Genomic DNA, 19,713 nt, shown 5'->3' on the forward strand with positions numbered 1-19,713 from the left:
TTCCTCCGCGACTTCATACATTTAAAAGAAAAAATCCTTGAGGCTTCAGTAGCTGGCAACTCGTGCGTCTGATGTATCCAATCCTCAAGAGAGTCAAGAATGTGCTTGCTTTATGATCACCAGGATCTCTCACATACATGTGAGAGCGACTTGGTTTTACAAGTCCTTGATACTTGTCAGAGTGATTAGTGTATGAAATTTAGGGGAAAATAAAAAAGATACAGGAAATCTGAGATCCACTCTCATTCACACCGTCACACGCATGCACACAGCACACAGACATATTTTATTGGGAGCAGCCAAGCATTCATAATCTTAAGAGGGAATGAAAAGGTCAAAGAAACACAAGGACCAATCGAACCCGTTTACCCTTCCTGACCAAACTTCTAACTGGATGAAAAGGTCGAAAGGTTTTGATTGATGCCTCGTTCTCAATGGGAATGATTCATCAGTTATTTTGCCCCCAGACCAGTTGGAGCGTCCATTAGTTTGATGGATTGGACATCTATGCTATATGTTGATGGAGGTGGGGCTAAGCAATTAGCATTTACTGGAGCCCATTAATTCGTGCCACAGTCAGATTTGGGAGGTACCTTTAAACCCGCCTCCTTAATGCCCAAATCTCTAATGACATCACACACTATTGTTGACTGTTTTCTCCTCCTTTTTTCTTTAAAACCTCCGTTGTGTTTTATCATTTATGTTCGACAATAAAAGGCACTTGGGATCAAGAGTTCCTCCAACTCCAAGTCTCCAACCTTGGTAGAACAGGAACAGGAACAGGCAACAGAGGAAGGACGCGTTGTCCAGTGTCCACTCCGAATAGAGAGTTCCAGGTTTCATTTTACCCCTATGAAATTCGGTGCAAGTTGTTGTATATTCCCTCAACTTAAACTGTGAATATGTTCTTCAGAAACATAACAGTGCCGCCATTGTCACTTGGATGGTTTATGAACCTTCAATCAGTTCGTAACCGTTTGACAAAATGCCTCAGAGCACAAACATCAACTCTAGAGTTATTATCATCTCACTGTGGTTCTGTCATCCAAGCCTCCATAGAAAAGGGTTCCCCACAAAAGGCCCTTCTGGACTATAAAACAGTTCTTTGCAGGGTAACCCAATTCGATCAACAAACACTTCTCTCTGTTCTTGAAGCCTGCAAGATATCATTGAATTTCGAAACCGTAAGCCGTATCCACACTAGCGTTATTAAATCCGGGTTCCAATCCTATCCATCCATTGTATCCTCTCTGATAGCAAACTTTGTTGCCTGTGGTCGCATCGATGACGCTAATCGACTCCTCGGTGAAATTCCCAGGTGGGGTTTTGATCTCGTATCTGCAAATTTAATTATTTCAGGTTATATGAAGACAGGAGAATTTGATCATGCAAATCGAGTGTTTTCCCAAATGCCATGCAAAGATGTTGTCTCATGGAACTCGATGATTGCGGGTTGTGTTAGAAACGCCCGCCCAAAGGAAGCTATAAATATATTTCAGCAGATGATCAACTCGAACTTCAGTCCAGATGGGTTCGCGTTTGCTTCTGTTCTCACTGCGTGTGCTCGAACTGGAGCTCTTAACCACGGCGAATGGGTACACAAATTGATGATCGAGAAACAAATCGAGCTCAATTTTATATTGAGCGCAGCACTGATAGATATGTACTCAAAATGTGGAAGGATCCAAACTGCCAAGCAAATTTTCAACTGCATTCGACGGGATGATGTATCTGTGTGGAATGCCATGATCACAGGACTAGCGATTCACGGGCTTGCATCAGATGCAATGGCAATACTCTCCCGAATGGAGCGTGAAGGTCAAACTCCTGATTCTATCACCTTCATTGGAATCTTAACTGCATGCAGCCACTGCGGCCTGGTCGATCAAGGTCGCGACTACTTCACTTCAATGAAAAGGCATTACCTAATCGAGCCACAGCTCGAGCATTATGGAGCAATGGTTGACCTACTAGGTCGAGCTGGGTTCTTGGAAGAAGCTCACTCAATGATAATGGAAATGCCGATTGAACCGGATGTCGTAATATGGAGGGCGCTGTTAAGTGCTTGTAGAATTCACGGAAAGGCCGAATTAGGTGAGGCTGCGATCAATCAAATGGCACGCGCCGACAGCGGAGACTATGTCCTGCTCTCGAATATCTACTCTTCTGCAAAAAGATGGAATAGCGCTCAGAGAGTGAGGCAATTGATGAGAAAGAAGGGAGTTAGAAAGAACAGTGGATTGAGTTGGATTGAGGTGGGGAGTGTTGTTCACCAGTTCAAGGTGGGTGATCAAACACACCCTGAATCGCAGGCCATATACAGGGTGTTGGAAAGATTGAGTCAGCGGATTAAACTGGAGGGATTTGTTCCTAGCAGAGAACTAGTTTTGATGGATATTTCTGAGGAGGAAAAGGAAGGAAACCTGAATTGTCATAGCGAAAAGCTGGCGACAGCCTATGGAATCCTAAAGACCAGTCCTAGAACCGAAATTCGAGTCTCAAAAAACCTCAGGACTTGCCTGGACTGCCATGGATGGATGAAAGTTGTTTCAAAGGTATTAAACCGGGTGATTTTGGTGAGGGATCGGCTTCGCTTTCATCGATTCGAAAGCGGTTCGTGTTCTTGTGGAGATTACTGGTAACGACGAGTCCAGAAAGAAGAAAATGAGAGAGATTTTCTACCTGCATGCTGAATCGAATCTTTCACGTTTCAAAGCGGTTCATATTATCCCTGCACGCCATAAAAAGTAGTCCGAATTCTGCACGCCATGTGGATTGTGGAATGCAACAGACCAACAGTCATGCATTTCTTCTGGCATCATCTACTGCTTCTCATGATGTCTACGAGTTCGAGATGAACGAGACAAATGACTCGGCCACGGTTCGGTCTTCATTCTAAACGGACCAGTGCAGACTACAGAGTCATTAAATGAACTACAGCCAACCAGTCAAATTTATCGACGTTTTGTTTCCCAGTGATTTCTGATTGGAATTCAATGAATAAATGAGTTTCACTCTTGAATGCAAGTTATAAGCCTCAATTGCATGTGGGTTAGTTCTGAGTTAGAAATTCTCCCGTTGCAACTTCTTCGGTTGGGTCAGAAGTAAATTAAAATATGATAATAGGGTTCATTATTGAGTCTCATGCCATCACATGAAATGAATTCTTTCCATTGGTTTTGCTTGGAATCCGAACCAATATCAGTCCCGTTGCATAGCATTCTAACCCACAATTCAAAATAGTGTTAACCAAGAACATATTCATTTTAGACAATTGACTTGTTATAAAAATAGATGAAAACTACAAGGAAACTATTTCATTTCATGTAAAGGTTGAAAAGTTTGTGAGGAAGACATTCCAAAGCATCATTTTAACTGCATCAAAAGAAGGCTTATAGAAGTGGAATTGATTGCTGATGCATGATTGTAGCCTAAAAATAGTCTATAGGATTGATTAATCGCATGATTGTATGAAAACTAAGGCTAGTTTGGAAAGAGTATAAATGCACATATATACAAAATAATATAAAATATAAGGTTTTGCATTACATATTTGCATTTATATTCCTTTCAAACTGAACCTAAAGCTGCATTTGGAAACGATGCAAATGGAGTGTAAATCCAGGTTCAGGGTAAATTTGCACTCTGGTTCACTTTTGCTTGTATTTGGCAACATTATATTTATGCATTGACAAATAACAGACCAATGCATATTTACATTGATAATAAGATGTGAAAGTATATCAATAAAAAAGAAGTAAATTTGCATTCAATTGGACTTTTGATAAAAAAAATATCATATGCTTTATTGGAATTCATGTTTGCATCCATTAAAGCTAAAAGTTTGTTTGGTAAGAAGGTAAATTTGTCGATGCAAAACTAACCCAATTTTGCAATTTATATGAACCGTTCTACACTCTACATATTTGCATTCACACTTATTTGCATTTACGCTCTACGTATCAACTATCAATCAATACCCGATACCCATATCAGCTGATATGTCTTATGGGTGGGTCAGCGATATGTGAAATCCTTGCTGTTTTGAGAGAGTCCAGATCTTCTGCCCACAAGAACTCTGTTCACGTTTATCAGAGCCACACATGAAAAACATCTCATCCTCTACATAATATTATACAAGGGGAGATATTCCTAATTCACGGGGAATAGTATTTTGTGGGTAGGCGTGGGCAGAGTTCTTGTGGGCAGATGATCCGAACTTGTTTTGAGATTTATCCTATTTCAGGGGAGTCCGCCTTATGTGCATATGTGGGTTCACAGGATGCGTGAAGCACCAATCAGAGAAGACCACGTTTGTTTTTCGCAAAACCACTGACTTTAACGGGTGTTTAACCGTTAACTGAACAAACTCGGTTCAGCCACTCGCAAAAAGACAAAAACGCAAAAGAAAATAAAAAAGTATAAATAGGCCGCAAGAAATCCGAGCCCTAACATTTCGAACTCTCACTTCCCCATCTCTTGTCCTCGTCTCCTCCTAACCCTAACTTGTCCTGACTGCAAGGCGGCAAAAAATCCAGCATTGTGACATGTACGGGAATGCCGTCAACCCACTATATTTCTCCTTTCATTTTAACTCCTACTTTTTGCTTCCACAGGAACGATTTGTTTACAGCAATCTGCTGTTACAATTTCAGCCTCAAAAGCTAATATAAACCTTGAGACAGCACCTGTTTCACTACCGGTCCAGCAACAACTTTTTCTTATTAACCCACAATATTCCAACATACACACAAAAATAAGAAGAATCGCTTGTCAGTTGTCACTTTTTTTTTTTTTTCTTTACAATTATATACACAATGATAAACACGTACATTTCTAGCTTGCAAGCCACAAGCTCATACCTGATAAAACCACCTAGAAAACCATATGAAGTGCCCATGGCTATTCAACATTTATGGCACCCATGTGGAACCCAGCCAACACGCAGCCCCATGCTCAAGCATAAGATGGTTAAGAGCTCTACAAGTATAAAACCCCCGTCCTTTGAATTTTTAGATTTCAGATCATTCGAACTTAGGTCATAGGAGTACACCTAAATTAATGTTCGTCATTCTTGAAGTATTGAAAGACACCCATTCAATACTAGAATAATGAGCAACTGTGAAGAAGAATGGGAGGGAGGAGTAAGTTCGAACAAATTTTGGAATGGGAGGGAGGAGTGAGAGTTCGAACAAATTTTGGAATGATCGATTTTTGTCATTTTGTGTCCGGTTGAACCAGCCACTTTACTCTCAATATCACCCAGCCGACATGATCGCCTCTCATTGGCAGGTTCGCGTATCCCGTGAACCCACGGATGCACTGAACGCGGACTCATTTCAAGGTAAGCAGTCCTTATACTGATCCCCTTGAATTTGAATAGATTAAAAGAAAAACTTAAAAAAATAAACGCCGTGTTACAAAGTCCAATACACCCCATCGGCATATTGGACTGTATTGATACTTTGAACTTGTATGAAAGTGATTCAGTTTCTTACAAAAACCAGAATGTTGCTAACACCTCATGAATCTATTCCATTACACAGAGATAACATTACCGTCTCCTTCGTTTCATATTTCTCATGCATTGGAATCCATCCAAATCAAAACCACTTTGGGCAGATTGGACAGACCAATAAGACATTGAATTAGACCATCCAGCCTTAATGGTCCAAAATATTTATTAAATTGGATTGGACATGGTCCATCCATAATGAATTTATATTGAATTGGGCTGGATTGAGACAATAGACCATCCATTGATAGAAGATAAGAATACAAGTGTCAATAGATAAGCTTAAGTTCGAACCAATCTAAATTAAAACAAATTTGAACAAATTGGATGGTCCAAAATGATCCAAAGCATTACTGGATGGGACCAGGTTTGTAATGGATTCACATTGGACTGGATTGAATTGGACCAAATACAGTCTCCAATCCAGACCCCCCCCCCCAACCTCACCCCATGTAATGGCTAATCAAGTAACGAAACCCATTAAATGGTTATCAGGGAATCGGGGTTTTTAAGAAAGGCAAAACTGAGTTCCCACTCTTTCATGTATTTTGATCAATTACCAACCGATCTTCGTGATGTACAGAACTATGTTTCTTGGCCTTTCAGCTAATACAGTTTATTCATCTCTATCAAAAAATACAACAGAACCCATCATAATTCAGAGAATAGATCATACGCAGAACCAATAGGTCCAATACGAGCCCAGTGTGTTATGCCAAGAACGAGGATACACTTAAGAAACTAGCTGGAAGCCTGGGAATTGGGACTCGGCAGTCGGAAAATTGGTAACTAAGGATTGGCTCGCTCTCTCGCACGCACAAATAAACGAAAACAAAAAGAAAAAGGTCTGTTGCTCATCAGAGTAACCAATCTCACATCAGAGAAGAGGGGCATCTTCAATAACCAGTGGTGTCTCTTGCTCATTCTGTATTTCTGTTCACGATAATGGTACATAGAAACTTGGTAGTAGTCTATGCATAAAGTTAGCCTAAAAGCTGACAAGACAAAATCTAATGACAAGGCATTTACTTCCACCACCTTTTTTCTTGGGCAATTAAAAGAAAATCTCGCAAAGAAACATTCAAGCCCCTCCTAGTACAAGAGAAGTCCCCACCATGAAGAAGCTGCTGGAAATCCATTTAGGACAGACTACCTCCGCACGGGTGGCACAACACCCCTACCAGGTGCAGCACCACGACCAGCAGCTTGAGCCTGAAGAGATGACAAGGCAAATAAAGGTGTCATATAAACATATTTTTTATTGTTTTAAAGACTAGTGATATTTGGTGAACCTCTGCTTACTCGAAAGTCAAAAGCTATAAACGGTTATTAGGCATTTCATTTTCTTTTCCCATTACAAGGGTTTTTCTAATGGAACCAACAAATATATTTAAACTCACAAATCAAAGTTCCACTTGCACCCCCCAACCCCAACCCCCACTAAATAGAGTTTTTTTCTCTTCCCTTTACTAATACTCTTTGTTTAACGTGTTATGAATGTGACTACTAAGGTTGTGTTTCGTGCCATTGCCATTTCAGGCTCAAATGTTTAGAGAGGCAATGACATTTCATGTCAAACTGCCAAACTTGTTTGGTTGGTACTTATGGTCAGCTAGGCATTTAACAAGTTTAAAATGAAATGTTTATATTCAATGTGACACCACCTTACTACACTGATTTTATCCAATGTTCAAATTTAAAAATAAATGTTTTCCGATGATTAATTCATTATTACACATAGATTAACATCTATATGCAGATCTAATGGTTCTAGAAGCATAAAACTAAAAAAGGAACCCTATAACTAAAAATTGGAACGAAACTAAAAAAGAAGCCTTGCTTAGGGCTTATGGGTATTAAACGGTGTATATCCATTCTAACAGGTACCTGATACACCAGAATATATCTCTAAGTGCCACATAAGATACCATTAAGAACTAAATCATTGGACTGTTTCTTCAAACAGCCAGTTGATGGAGGATACGTCAATTTGGTGCCCCCCAACACCCCCTCATTTATGTTTATGTTTCTAGTATAAGTGTTTGATGACTGTTTTAACTCAAAACAGTCTCAATCAAACAGAAAATTGGCGTTTAAACTCAAAACGCCTAGGTGGTGCTGATACATAGCAGCATTTCAAGTAGAAACAGTCACCGTACCAGACATCACCTAAATTACTAATGAAAATTTTAAGAATTCTCATCATTAATCAAAGAATAGTAGATGACCCTTGGTTTTTATGCTAACTTTAATGGACATCAAATAATAGTGAAAACTTACTCTAGCTCGCATTGCAACGGCACGGCCACGGCCAACTCCAAGTGAAGTGCCTTTACCCTTCAAGAAGTAGATAGAGAAATTAAATGGACCTGAGGAAGATCTTGGAAGATAAAAAGCAAGCACAAGCATACCCTTACCTTGATTCTAGCATCCAGGCGCTTAAACATTGGAGCATTCTTGAGCATATCAGGTATGACCATAAACCTGAAGGAACCAATAACTTCAATTAGGAATCGGTTGTAGTTAATTCCTCAAAAACAACTATTCTCAAATAGAAATAACAAAAGAGCTACCTGACTTTGCTACCTCGGATGAATACATGCTCGAGCTGTGACACCTTCCCATCCTATGGATAAGATAACACATCAGCAACAAATATAAGTCAGGGTATAGATTAGATGAGATGTATATTAAGTGAAGAATAACTACATATCAGGGCTGAGACAAAGAATTAAACTCAAAATAGCAAAAAAAAATAGATGTATGATGACATTCAGGTGAAGCATCGATTTATTGAGATATAGTAAATAAATAATGAATAAACAAGAAACATAATATCTTTCCTTGTGTCTTAAACAACAATTTTGGATTATTATAGTATTCAATAAATCCTCCATCTCCCTGATTGCAACTAGATAAACCTCAAATATAAACGGGAAATAATGACAAGGGAAGTGGGATAGACATGTGTTGTAGTGTTTAAAGACACCTTGGCAAATACCTTATCAACCTACCCACTACTTGTTAGAGATTGGCAAGGGCTAAGCTCCACTCAGTGCTACAAGGTCTTAAATCAGCCTTCTCTTTGGGCTAGAATGACTTGGTCGTTGTGCTTCATAGAGATGCACTGGTCAAAGCTGTATCACATTACCGAATAAATAATGTAATATGCTTACCAAATAAGTACCACTGTTGACTGTACTAGTACAAAATCCAGTCGCGATCTGCATTAGCCATTAGGTTCGAAGTGGAATCGGTTGCATTACAACCCGTCATACCAGGGCATTTGATAGGGCTTATCAAGTCTAAAGTCTCTGGGAGTATCACTTATTTAAAACTATAACTCATGGACGATTCGGAACTGAAACCAGTGCCAATAAGGTGCACCAATTGTGAAAGCTGAAGGACCTAAGATCTAGGGTTTTATCTTAAGGTTTACACATACAAATCAGAAAACCACAAATCATATTAAGCATGCCCGCGCATAGAAAGAGAAAGAACCGGAAAATACAGAAAAACGTGGTATCTCTAAGAAACCGAAAAAGGAGGAAGCACTGAAAAGGAAATTGAAAAAAAAAAAAACAAAGAAAAAGAAAAAGAAAAAGAAATGACAAGGAATACCTTGGCGGTGAAGGTAATGTTTTCTAGTTGGCAATTCCAGTTGTCTTCGCATTCAATCATGCTACCTCTGTAAAGCTCTCCGCTCTTTAGTTCCACCGTCACCACATGCCCTGCTGCTTCGTGTAGGAGCTTTACTGGTATCCCCAAGCTCCTGCTCATGGCTATCTTTCTTCCGTCTCCCCAAAACCCTACTATGACCCGAGTGCTAGATGCCGATTTGTAATTATAGAAGCATATCAAATAGCGTAAATTTTTTAAATTATCCCTACTGATTGTGAAATTAACTAATTCCACCCATAATCTATGGTTATTGTCTTAAAGTATCCTTAACATTTTTTTCAATTGTCTAAAACCTCCCCTGTTATTTCATGAGAGCGGATTTGGCCCTATCATCCGGAAGCACTTAGGCAACAACTTGCCTTAGCCAAGGTGATGGTGTCCCAGCTGGCGACCTAGCACAGGCGCCCACCTGGCGACTTGGCACAAGCGTCGAACTAGCAGCCTGGCACAGGCGCCGAACTAGCGACCTGCGAGACGTGCTCGCTAACAAATTCGGCATGCATATCCCAACACTCCCATGATCCTTGGAAGTTGGCCCACGTACCGAATGATCCGGAGGGTGGTCAACGCGCATGGCAGTTGCCTCCGAAAATCTCAGACCACTTAGGCGACCTCTCAGAAATCTTAGATATGGTGTGTGAAGCCCACACCAAACAATGCCTATATAAAGGCACCAACCCCAATGACATGAGGGAGCAAATAGGCATGTTCTAGCTCACATACTTTTGTGATTTTTAGCTCGCAATCTACTATGAGAGTACTGACTTAAGCATATTCTAGCTCTCATACTCAACATGAAACCCACAACACACAACATTGATCAATACCCACCCATTCATCGCAACAGATCTGAATACCGGTCTGGATTTCTAATGCATCGGGAAAACTAGAATCTTCAAATTTCCGTGTCTGTCCTTTTTTTTTCCTCCTTTGATTGAAGGTAACTTCATCATGATGCATCGACCAGATTCCATTTGTCAATATCGATTCAGTGGAGCATGACAACGAATATAACAAAGATGAAGCATTGCTAAATTGATGAATCAATTTTTGGTGAGGTATCAGTTTTTTGTGCTAAGTACCTCGTCATTCGATCTACTTCCAAGTGGCCGATGACTCAGAGGCCGAAGTGGAGAATTTTGCTGGGTGAGGACCTAGAGGTCGAGTTGCTTATTAGGTGTCGAGCTGACCAGAAGGCCGAGATGCATATTAGGTGACAAGTTGACCAGAGGACCGAGGTGCATATTAGGTGCCGAGCTGACCAGAGTGTTGAGCTGCCTATTAGGTGTCGAGCTGCCTATTAGGTGCCGAGCTACTTATTAGGTGTTGAGCTGACTGGTGGCAAGCTAGATTGATTGTTGAGCTTCGTAGTTCTTTAGAGAGCTAAAAGGAATCAATGTTAGAGGACCCAGGGTGGCTAACCCGGCGAGGTCGCTCCGATGATTAAGTCGGTACTCTCATAGTAGATTACAAGCTAGAAATCATAAAGTATGAGTGCTAGAATATGCTTACTTGCCCACCTATGCCATTGGGGTTGGTGCCTTTATATAGGCATTGTTTGGCGTGGGCTTCATGCACTGCTTTCGAGATTTCCAAGAGGTCGCCTAAATGGTCAGAGATTCCTGGAGGCAACCGCCATGCATGTTGACCACCCTCCGGAATGTTTGGTATGTGGGCTAACTTCCAAGGATCATGGGAGTATTGGGATAGGCAAGCCGAATTTGTCGACGAGCACGTCTCGCAGGTCGCCACCTAGACCTCAATTAGGTCGGCATGCCCTCAAGGGAGGTCGCTCCTTGCGTCGAGGTCACTTCGGCTAGTGATGAGGTGTTGCAGGTCGACCCTGGACGAGGTGCTCCTTGCCAACCTGAATTGTGGTCGAGGTCACCAGGTCGGCGCCTGTGCCAGGCCGCCAGTTCAGCACCTATGCAAGGTCTCCAAGTCGGCGCTTGTGCCAGGTTGCCAGGTCGGTGCCTGTGCCAGGTCACCAGGTCGCCATCATCTTGGCTATAGCAAGTTGTTGCCTAAGTAGTTTTGGGTGTCACCCATTTGTTTCGAGATATCACGTGTCACAATGTCACTGGAGGGCCAAATCCGCCCTCATCAATTGCCCCCCACTCCTGAGATGAAAGTAACTCGGCGAAGGGAGTAGATTGCTCCTTTTGGCCTGTAATGACTAATTCGATGAGCTCGTAAGCGTCGATCCAATTTGCTTCTCAAGTCGGAAGAGTCCAAGCGTTTGCAGCCTTGTGTAGGACCTCGCCACCTTTATTTTCGGGGCCCGAGAGCGAATTCATCTTTTCAAGGAGAGGTGGAGCAAGTACCCCAAGGACATCTACCTTATTAGGGATGTGGCCATCAAGAGGTTCTACAATCCAGCTAAGTACCTCAAGAGTGAAGCTCATCATGCTGTCCTTAAGTGGGGGTTTTATGTGACTGCTTTATCAGGTCGCTCCACCTAGGTAAACTTCGACGCAACGTTCTTCGAGTTGGCCCTAGCCAGTGAGTTTGATGTGGAGCCCGCAACCGAGGTGGAGGTCGGCTATGAAGAAATCAAGTTTGCATCCATCATGGTGCTGAGAGCGGACTAGTCTTTCTTTTGTTTTCTCGTGCTGAATACGAACTACTTTAGCCCTTAGGCTCTGGGAGCGACTCACAATCCACTCTCCTTACCCTTGGTTTTGCCCATGTCGAAGAGGCGACTGGGTCTTATGTGATGCCGAAGTCTTTTATCAGTTCAACACTTTTAGAGCTACGGCTGCGCTGCATTAGTCTCGTTAGTGACGTCGGTCACTCACTCCTACAAGAAGCTATTGGGAGCTCGACCTAAGGGGGCAACACTACTAACTTTAGGTCACCAGCTCGCATGGGAGCCTTGAAAGGCTCGACCAACAAGGGGCGTCCATGCAGTCCGTTGGCTGCCAACTTTCGCGGAAGCCACGAAGAGCTCATCTTGTAGAGGGTACCTCGCGAAGAGGACTGGTGAGGCTTTATCCGAGTTGAAATAAAGTCGGCAGAGCTGCTTAGTCTGTTGGCCATCAACTTCCTGCATAGTCTTTGAGTTCATAAAAAATGAAAACTAGAAAGTGAGAGCTTCAGTTTCTAAAAGGAGAGAACTTAGCTTTCTGGAAGAAGAAGACTTAGCCTTTCAGAAAATGAGAACTTAGCTTTTTGTAGCATCTGCCATGGACAGCGCCAATTGATGAATCAATTTTTGGTGCTAAGTACCTTGTCATTCGGTCTGCTTCCAAGTGGCCGATGACTTAGAGGCCGAATTGGAGAATTTTGCTGGGTGAGGACCTGGAGGCCAAGCTGCCTATTAGGTGCTGAGCTGACCAGAGGGCCGAGCTGCATATTAGGTGACGAGCTGACCAGAGGGCCGAGCTACCTATTAGGTGTCAAGCTGCCTATTAGGTGCCGAGCTGACTGGTGGCGAGCTGGATTGATTGTTGAGATTCGTAGTTCTTTAGAGACTTTTAAGGAATCAATGTCAAAGGACCTGGGGTGGCTAACCCGGCGAGGTCGCTCTGATGATTAAGTCAGTACTCTCGTAGTAAATTGTGCACTAAAAATCATAAAGTATGAGAGCTAGAATATACTTACTTGCCCCCCTATGCCATTGAGGTTGGTGCCTTTATATAGGCATTGTTTGGCGTGGGCTTCACGCACCGCATCCGAGATTTCTGAGAGGTCGCCTAAGTGGTCTGAGATTCCCGAAGGCAACCGCCATGCACGTTGACCACCCTCTGGAACGTTTGGCACGTGGGCTAATTTCCAAGGATCGTGGGAGTGTTGGGATAGGCATGCCGAATTTGTTGGCAATCACGTCTCGCAGGTCGCCACCTAGACCTCAATCAGGCTGGCACGCCCTCGAGGGAGGTCGCTCCTTGCATCGAGGTCACTTCGGCTAGTGATGAGGTGTTGCAAGTCAGCCCTAGACGATGCGCTTATTGCTGACTTGAATTGTGGTCGAGGTCACCAAGTCGACGCTTGTGCCAAGTCGCCAAGTCACCAATTCGACGCCTGTGCCAAATGGCCATCATCTTGGCTAAGGCAAGTTGCTGCCTAAGTGATTCCGTGTATCACCCATTTATTCTAAGGTATCACATGTCACAATGTCATTGGAGGGCCAAATCCGCCTATGAATTTGACCATTTCTCTAAGCTATCCTTCTAAATCCTTCCATCTCTTCTTAAACTCCACCGGATTCAGCGCCCGATATAGGTCGAAAACCGATCGACAAACCAACACCGATGCAAAGCCAATACTAACAAATGGACGGTTCGACGCACAAACGGCGATTGAGCGCTATGAGATCCAAACCCAATGGTTTCTGATTGAAATGAATCGATCAGGTGTTTGTTTTGAAGAAAAAAATGGGATGGGAAGAGAAAGATCTGAGACGCGGGTTCCCAAAACTCGATACGCGGGTCGCACCAAAATGGTGAGACCCCAATGAGAATGGAAAAAGGCCATTCGTGAGAAAATAATATCGAGAACGCCAACCCAGAGTGTTATCTTCTCCTCATACGCCGTCCAACGGTCATCTCGCCAGTGCCATCTCCACGATTTTTTCGAAGGCAAGCTCGGATTTTGCATCCTGACGACTTGCGTTCATTTTTTAACCATTATTGTCTTCTTTCATTGAATAAGCTCCCCCTTCAAATCTCACCGTTGTCTACCTTCATCCCTGGTCGTCCAGACCAATTTTCATTGCCAGAAAACGGTTGATCTACCGTTCAAGGCGTTGTTCTGCCATATCGACAGCCATTTGCGTTCATTTTAACGTCGGAGGTCTAGATATGGCTTCCGGCGTCTGCCTCTTCCAGATCTCGCGTTTCATTTTTGATTTGTTTCAGGTCATATCAAGCAAACCAAATAGGGGATTTTTAGCTTGACGTACCACATACCCTGTATATGTTGATCGTATAATCTCTCTTTCATTTTTTCTTTGTGTTGATCGATAGAAGTCTACTTTCCATTGTCATTTTTTGTTTCGTTTTTACATTCATATGATAATCTGTCTCTGGATCAGAACAAATGTTGAATAAACATCAGTCACCATGGGTTTCTGTGTTCATGTTTTTTTTTTTTTCATTTTTCTTTTGAAGTTGTCATACCAGAAAAATAAAAAACACCTTCTTGAAATGTATTTTTGCATTAACATTACCTGTCTGCTTCCTCAGTATAGAATACAATGTGAAAAATAAAATGCACAGGCCAAGATTGATTCCCACAGAAGTTAAAAGAGCAGAGACAATCATTACTTCAATTTGTTATCAGAAGGAGGTCAGAATAGAGTATCTCTTCCTATTCTCTTAAATGCCCAAATTCAACTTTAAAGAGATGAAGACCCGTAGAAAAAGAAGGGGAAATGTTGTTCGAAGCAAATCACTTAATTGTTCGAAAGCAGGTAAAAATAATTTTAATGTAAGAAGCTTGGGAACAATTATTCTGATGGGTGGATAGTGAAACTAGTAACTTCATGTTACAACAACTTTTTTTTTTTTTTTTTTTCTGTTGAGTCTGTCTCTGTTAAACCAGTAACTTCATACAACAACATTTTTTTTTTCTCTCTTGATTCTGTCTCTGTTAAACCAGTAACTTCATACTACAGCCCTCAAAGCTCCAAGGATAGGTTCCAGACTACAAGGATCGATTGTAAGATCCAAAAAGAAATCCTTCAAAGTTCCAATGATAGGTTCTGGTTGGGCCAGAAATAACAGCCCCCAAAGTTCACTAAAAAAAGAGCCAAGAAAAATAGATTATTCAGGCCGAAACATCTGTTACAGATGAGCATATCTCCTTTGCTTGTTTCTTATCTGATTAGCATAAAAGTAAACAAAAGAATATAAATAAGTTTAACTACAATCTCATGGAATATGACAAGTAACTAGGTGACTGATCATGATTTTGTCTTCTGATCAGAACTTGGAGTGAATTTAAACTTTTGCTCATTTCTTCCCCTTCTATTCTGAGATTACCATGGAGCCCGACATGTATAGTGGGTCATCTCTTCCTCTGTATTGCTTTATGGATAGCATTTTTTAATTATGACTGCGCTTTATGGGTAGAATTTTAATTGTGTGTTTTTGTGCAATAGTATCTTAGAAAACTCCATAAACTAGTGGCTATCCATAGCATACGGTCTTGGGTTAGTTTTGACTATTGAAATGAGTTATTTACATTAAGAAGACTTGGGTTGCCGAGCTGTATTGATTTTTGCAAAACAGAGGGATTCATGGGTGTTTTCTTGATTAAGGCCTTCATGAGTTTAATTTGTGATGCCCATTCCAAGCGAAGATAGAATGGGTCATGTTGGTTTGTGCATGGTGTCCTATAGGTCTTTACAACCTAGATCCCCTATTCTTTAGTTCATTAAAGAATAGGCTGGTTTGACGGGGATCCAGATGTAGTAGGCACGTAAGGTAAAATGAGTGAGCATGAGCATGTAATAGCTCTGTGATACATGTTCTACTTAATGTGCCTTTCATTCAAATAATTTTGTTCCGTCAGATAGAAATTATTCATTATTTTATTATCTTTATTAAAATAATGAAAAAGGAAAACCTAAACGTATTGGAAGTTGGAACTCATTGATGTTTTTTTTTCAATTTTTTTATTTTTAATCATTTTGACAAAAAATAATAAAATAATGGATAATTTCTATCTAACGGAATAAAAACGTTTGGATGAAAGGCATATTAACTGAAAAATGTATCACACAGCTATTACATACTTGATGGAGGGTGATTTGGCCCGACCTCGTAGCACGGGGACACGTGTGCGTGACCTGGCTCGACGAACAACTCAGCCTAATAGCACAATCGTAACTCAACGGGAGGGACCCACCAAGTCCAACATTGGCCACTCAGCGGGTTAAGCGACTCGCCGGGGACTAGCGCCTGGCCGACCTTGACTCCCACCAAGTGTGGGAGATCTCGAACTCCTCTTAAGGCCTAAGATCCCCTTAAGACCCGAGCTCCTCCTAAGGGGTCTCGAGCTCTCCATTCCTAAGAAGAGAGCACCCAAATTTTTGGCTAAGTGTCCCGAGGGAGAAATACCTCGAGGCAGCACCGTCGAGACTCCTATTCGAACTTGCTTAAGGCCCGCCTCCAGTGCGGGCACCTCGGCACCTCAGTGCAAGGCAAACCTGCTCCAAGTGGTTCGGCGTACAATATCTCGGTAGGCTGTAGGGAGATCTGCTTGACATTCGTGCCTGCCTGACATTTGTACCTACTGGATCCGGTGGCAAGGCTCGGATCCCTTGCCAGGCGGCGTTCTGTTTGCTGTCTCTGAAAAGCATGGCGCGCCTATCGAGTCCGTACCTTGCAATAGCAGTCTGTGGCAGCAACCTGCACCTACCACACCTGCCCTGGCAATAATGGCTAGGGCGGTGGCGGTTATGCCAGATGTGGCTGAACTTCGATATAAAAGAACCTCAACCCTCACGAGGCGAAAGTATCAAAGCTAGCACTTTCAACACTCTTAACTCTCTATATCTTCTTTGAGCTTTCCCCAGAGTTCTAACTTAGCCATCGGAGTGTTCCCTCCGGGAGAGCTCCCCGGGAACTCTTCACCTTCTTCTTCCTCTCAGGTGCCGTCCATCACAGCTAGGAGCCAACTCTCAGCCAGCTAGGAGTGCCCATATTGTGCAGCATCATTTGGCGTCGTCAGTGGGAACGCTTCAAAAGGCATTCCTCTAACTTCTGTGAAACTTCCCTCAAAGAACTCATCATCACCATGGCTTCCCCTAGCAACTCCGAACGCCATAACACCCCAGAGGAACAACTCCAGCTACCCACCGTCTGCATCGAGCAGTTCATCGTCCCCCTCTCCGTGGACAGGGTACCTAGTCTGAATGGGCCCCTGACGGTGGCTCCCGTGACCATTCCATTACCCTCTACCATTGGAACAACCTTTACTGAACCCACCATCCTCCCTCTGGTGGTCAGCCAAGGTCAGTTCGAAGACTTGATGCAGTGCATGCAAGCCATGCAGGCCTAAATGCAACAGTTCCAGCAACTTCAGTTCCACCAGCAACAAGTGTTGCACCAAGTGTCCCAGTATTAGTATCAACAACAATTTCCTTCACTCCCTCCCCGACATCTGGCTGCGCAGCCGACCAAGCCTCACCACTGCAATGAACTCTCTTCCCGCCGAGGAGAGACCTCGACATTGTCTCATGGAAGGAAGGAAAGGCTCCCTACCCCTGCCTCGCAGCCTACAATCAGGACGGGGGCCCCCTAGCCGTGCTTGTTGCCCCGTTGGGAGCTTTCAATTCTTTCCCGTCTCAACCACCTTTTCCGAAAAAACGAAGAAATAAGGGTAGGAAGAGAGAGTAGGGATTTGTTCACTTTGTAATCTAAGTACAGAATTGGTGGTTGGGGATGGAGCAGTTGGAGAAATTCATGATGCAAGATGAGGAGGGAATTCATTTTTGGCCGGAAAATGTCGTCGTCACCGATGATATGATTTTGGGTTTATTTGTTCACCAGTTGGGTATCGTCAATTGTCAATTGACAATATGTAAACAGTAAGGATAGAGTTAGTCAATTTTGCAAACAATAAGGTAGTTTACGAAATTTACCCTATCAAATAATTCTCTGTCTAGTACCTTGTATTTGGCTCTAGTGACACTTTGGTCCCTAAACTTTAAAAATATGATAATTCATTATGCGGATTTTTAAAATATACCAATCTAGTACCTCTTATATAAAAATGTAAATTGAGTCGTGCCACCCATGGCCCGGCCCAATTTTCACATGATAACCCTCTTCCTTTTTCTTCTTCCTATGCTTCCTTCCTTCTTTATATAAATTTTCACAGAATTTATACCTTGCAAAACATGACCGGTGTAAATTTTCAAAATTTATCAATTCCAATTTCCATCGACAACTAAACTGGTTCGTATTTTCTATCGGTGTAAAACTGAATTTACACTTAAAACAAATTTAGGCTTGTGTTTTTTGAAATGTTTGAAATCTTTGATCAAAGGTCGGCCCACCACAAGTTTAATCGTAGTTCTTTTTTAATTGAACCAATCAGTTTGATTTTTTCAAAAACCTAACCAAAATCGAACCGATGCAATTGTGATTGGTGGGCGATTTTTTGAGGATGGACCGGTTAACCGCATTACGGTTTTTCGGGTTATTTATACTTTATGTTTTTGCACTTGAAAATAAAAAATAAAAAAAGAAAAGAAAAAACAAGTTACTTGAGAACTTGGACGGCGGTGCGGTGGCCAACCGGCGACCGCAAACTGGCCTGGTGGGCGGTGGCCTGGGAGCACCAATTCCTGGTTATTGGGGGGCAGTGGCCTGATGCTTTGGTAGAGAATAAAATGGAGATGGAGGTTTTAGTGTGATTGCGTTAGTCTGAGATATGAGAGAGAGAGGTGGGGAAGAAACAGGGCGGCGGCGGCGAAGCCAGGCGTGAAGGCTGAAACGTTGGCGCCTCGGCGGAGAAGAAAATGGAACGACGAAGAGAAGGGAGAAGCAGGGCGAACGAAAACAGTGACTGACTGACTGTGAGGGAGGACGAGGACCACCCTTGCGGTTGAGTTGTGACGCCAACATCGCCGTCGAAACGGTGACCGTGACGCCAACGTGGCACCGTTTTTTTGAAAAACGGCCACGGTTTCAAACATCTCCTTAACCGACGGTATTCTTATATTAGTTAACCAAAACAAAACCGATGTTTTCAGTTTTTAAAAAATACAGAAATACCGAATCAATCGGTCGGATTAACTGCATTTTCTATTCGGTTTTGATTGATTCTTTGTTTGATTCAGTTTTTTATTTTTCTTGTTCACCTTTCGGGTGGTTGTTTCGAATCCTTTTAGGCTTTACTAATACAGACGCACAGTAGTCAGTGACTTGTTCTGTGGGGAAAATTAATCATAACTTCCCTAGACTTATTGTATTTACAAGATCTTACCATCTCTTTCTAGTTTTCTCTCCGTACCCTGGGCAAAACACTAATATGCCCCTAGACCACCGTAGTCCCTTTGTAATTACAGAAACTGTCAAATAATAGCTGTGTTTTGTTACCTTGCAGAATTTGACACCTGTTTAGTTGTCTAATTTATTTGTGAAAATTAAAATAAAAAGTAAAATGGTGTGGTCTCACCTTATATTGCAAGAAAACAGAGGTACGAGGAGAGTTATTTGTTTGGGAGTGAGATAAGAAGCATGATGATGTGATTTCTATGAGAGAAAATTGTGGTAGAAAGGTGTTGCAAAATTTGCATTAGTTTTTGAGATACAAATTTTACACTGCTAGTGAAAAATTATGGACACAAAAATTATAAATTTTGTATTAAGTAGATGCATAAATTATAATTATAAATAGATACAAAACTGAACCAAGTGTAAATTTACACTGTTAGTGAGAGCTATTGACACAAAAATTATAAATTTTGTATCAGGTAGAAGTACAAATTATAATTCCAAACAAATGCAAAACTGAATTAGGTACAAATTTTGTATCTAAAATTCTAGGCCACCATAATCAAC

The 19,713-nt window shown here is 42.1% G+C and overlaps 2 protein-coding genes across 2 annotated transcripts; one reads left to right on the forward strand and one right to left on the reverse strand.

Moving 5' to 3' along the window:
* Window positions 1-299: 299 nt before the first annotated feature.
* Window positions 300-3,027, forward strand: LOC148849786 (Tetratricopeptide repeat (TPR)-like superfamily protein). The gene has a single exon (XM_088945074.1). The coding sequence runs from the start codon at window positions 903-905 to the stop codon at window positions 2,640-2,642; it is 1,740 nt and encodes a 579-aa protein (XP_088801200.1). The 5' UTR covers window positions 300-902; the 3' UTR covers window positions 2,643-3,027.
* Window positions 3,028-6,410: 3,383 nt separating this feature from the next.
* Window positions 6,411-9,406, reverse strand: LOC148849787 (small nuclear ribonucleoprotein SmD3b-like). The gene is made up of 5 exons (XM_088943873.1): window positions 9,137-9,406; window positions 8,089-8,141; window positions 7,933-7,999; window positions 7,796-7,852; window positions 6,411-6,727 (listed from the first exon to the last, which is right to left on the reverse strand). The coding sequence occupies exons 1-5, from the start codon at window positions 9,293-9,295 to the stop codon at window positions 6,665-6,667; spliced, it is 399 nt and encodes a 132-aa protein (XP_088799999.1). The 5' UTR covers window positions 9,296-9,406; the 3' UTR covers window positions 6,411-6,664.
* Between the last annotated feature and the right edge of the window lie 10,307 nt (window positions 9,407-19,713).

This window comes from Nelumbo lutea, chromosome 5, assembly GCF_056320005.1.
Source record: "Nelumbo lutea isolate HS-2025 chromosome 5, American lotus-T2T, whole genome shotgun sequence".
Taxonomy (NCBI): Eukaryota; Viridiplantae; Streptophyta; class Magnoliopsida; order Proteales; family Nelumbonaceae; genus Nelumbo; species Nelumbo lutea.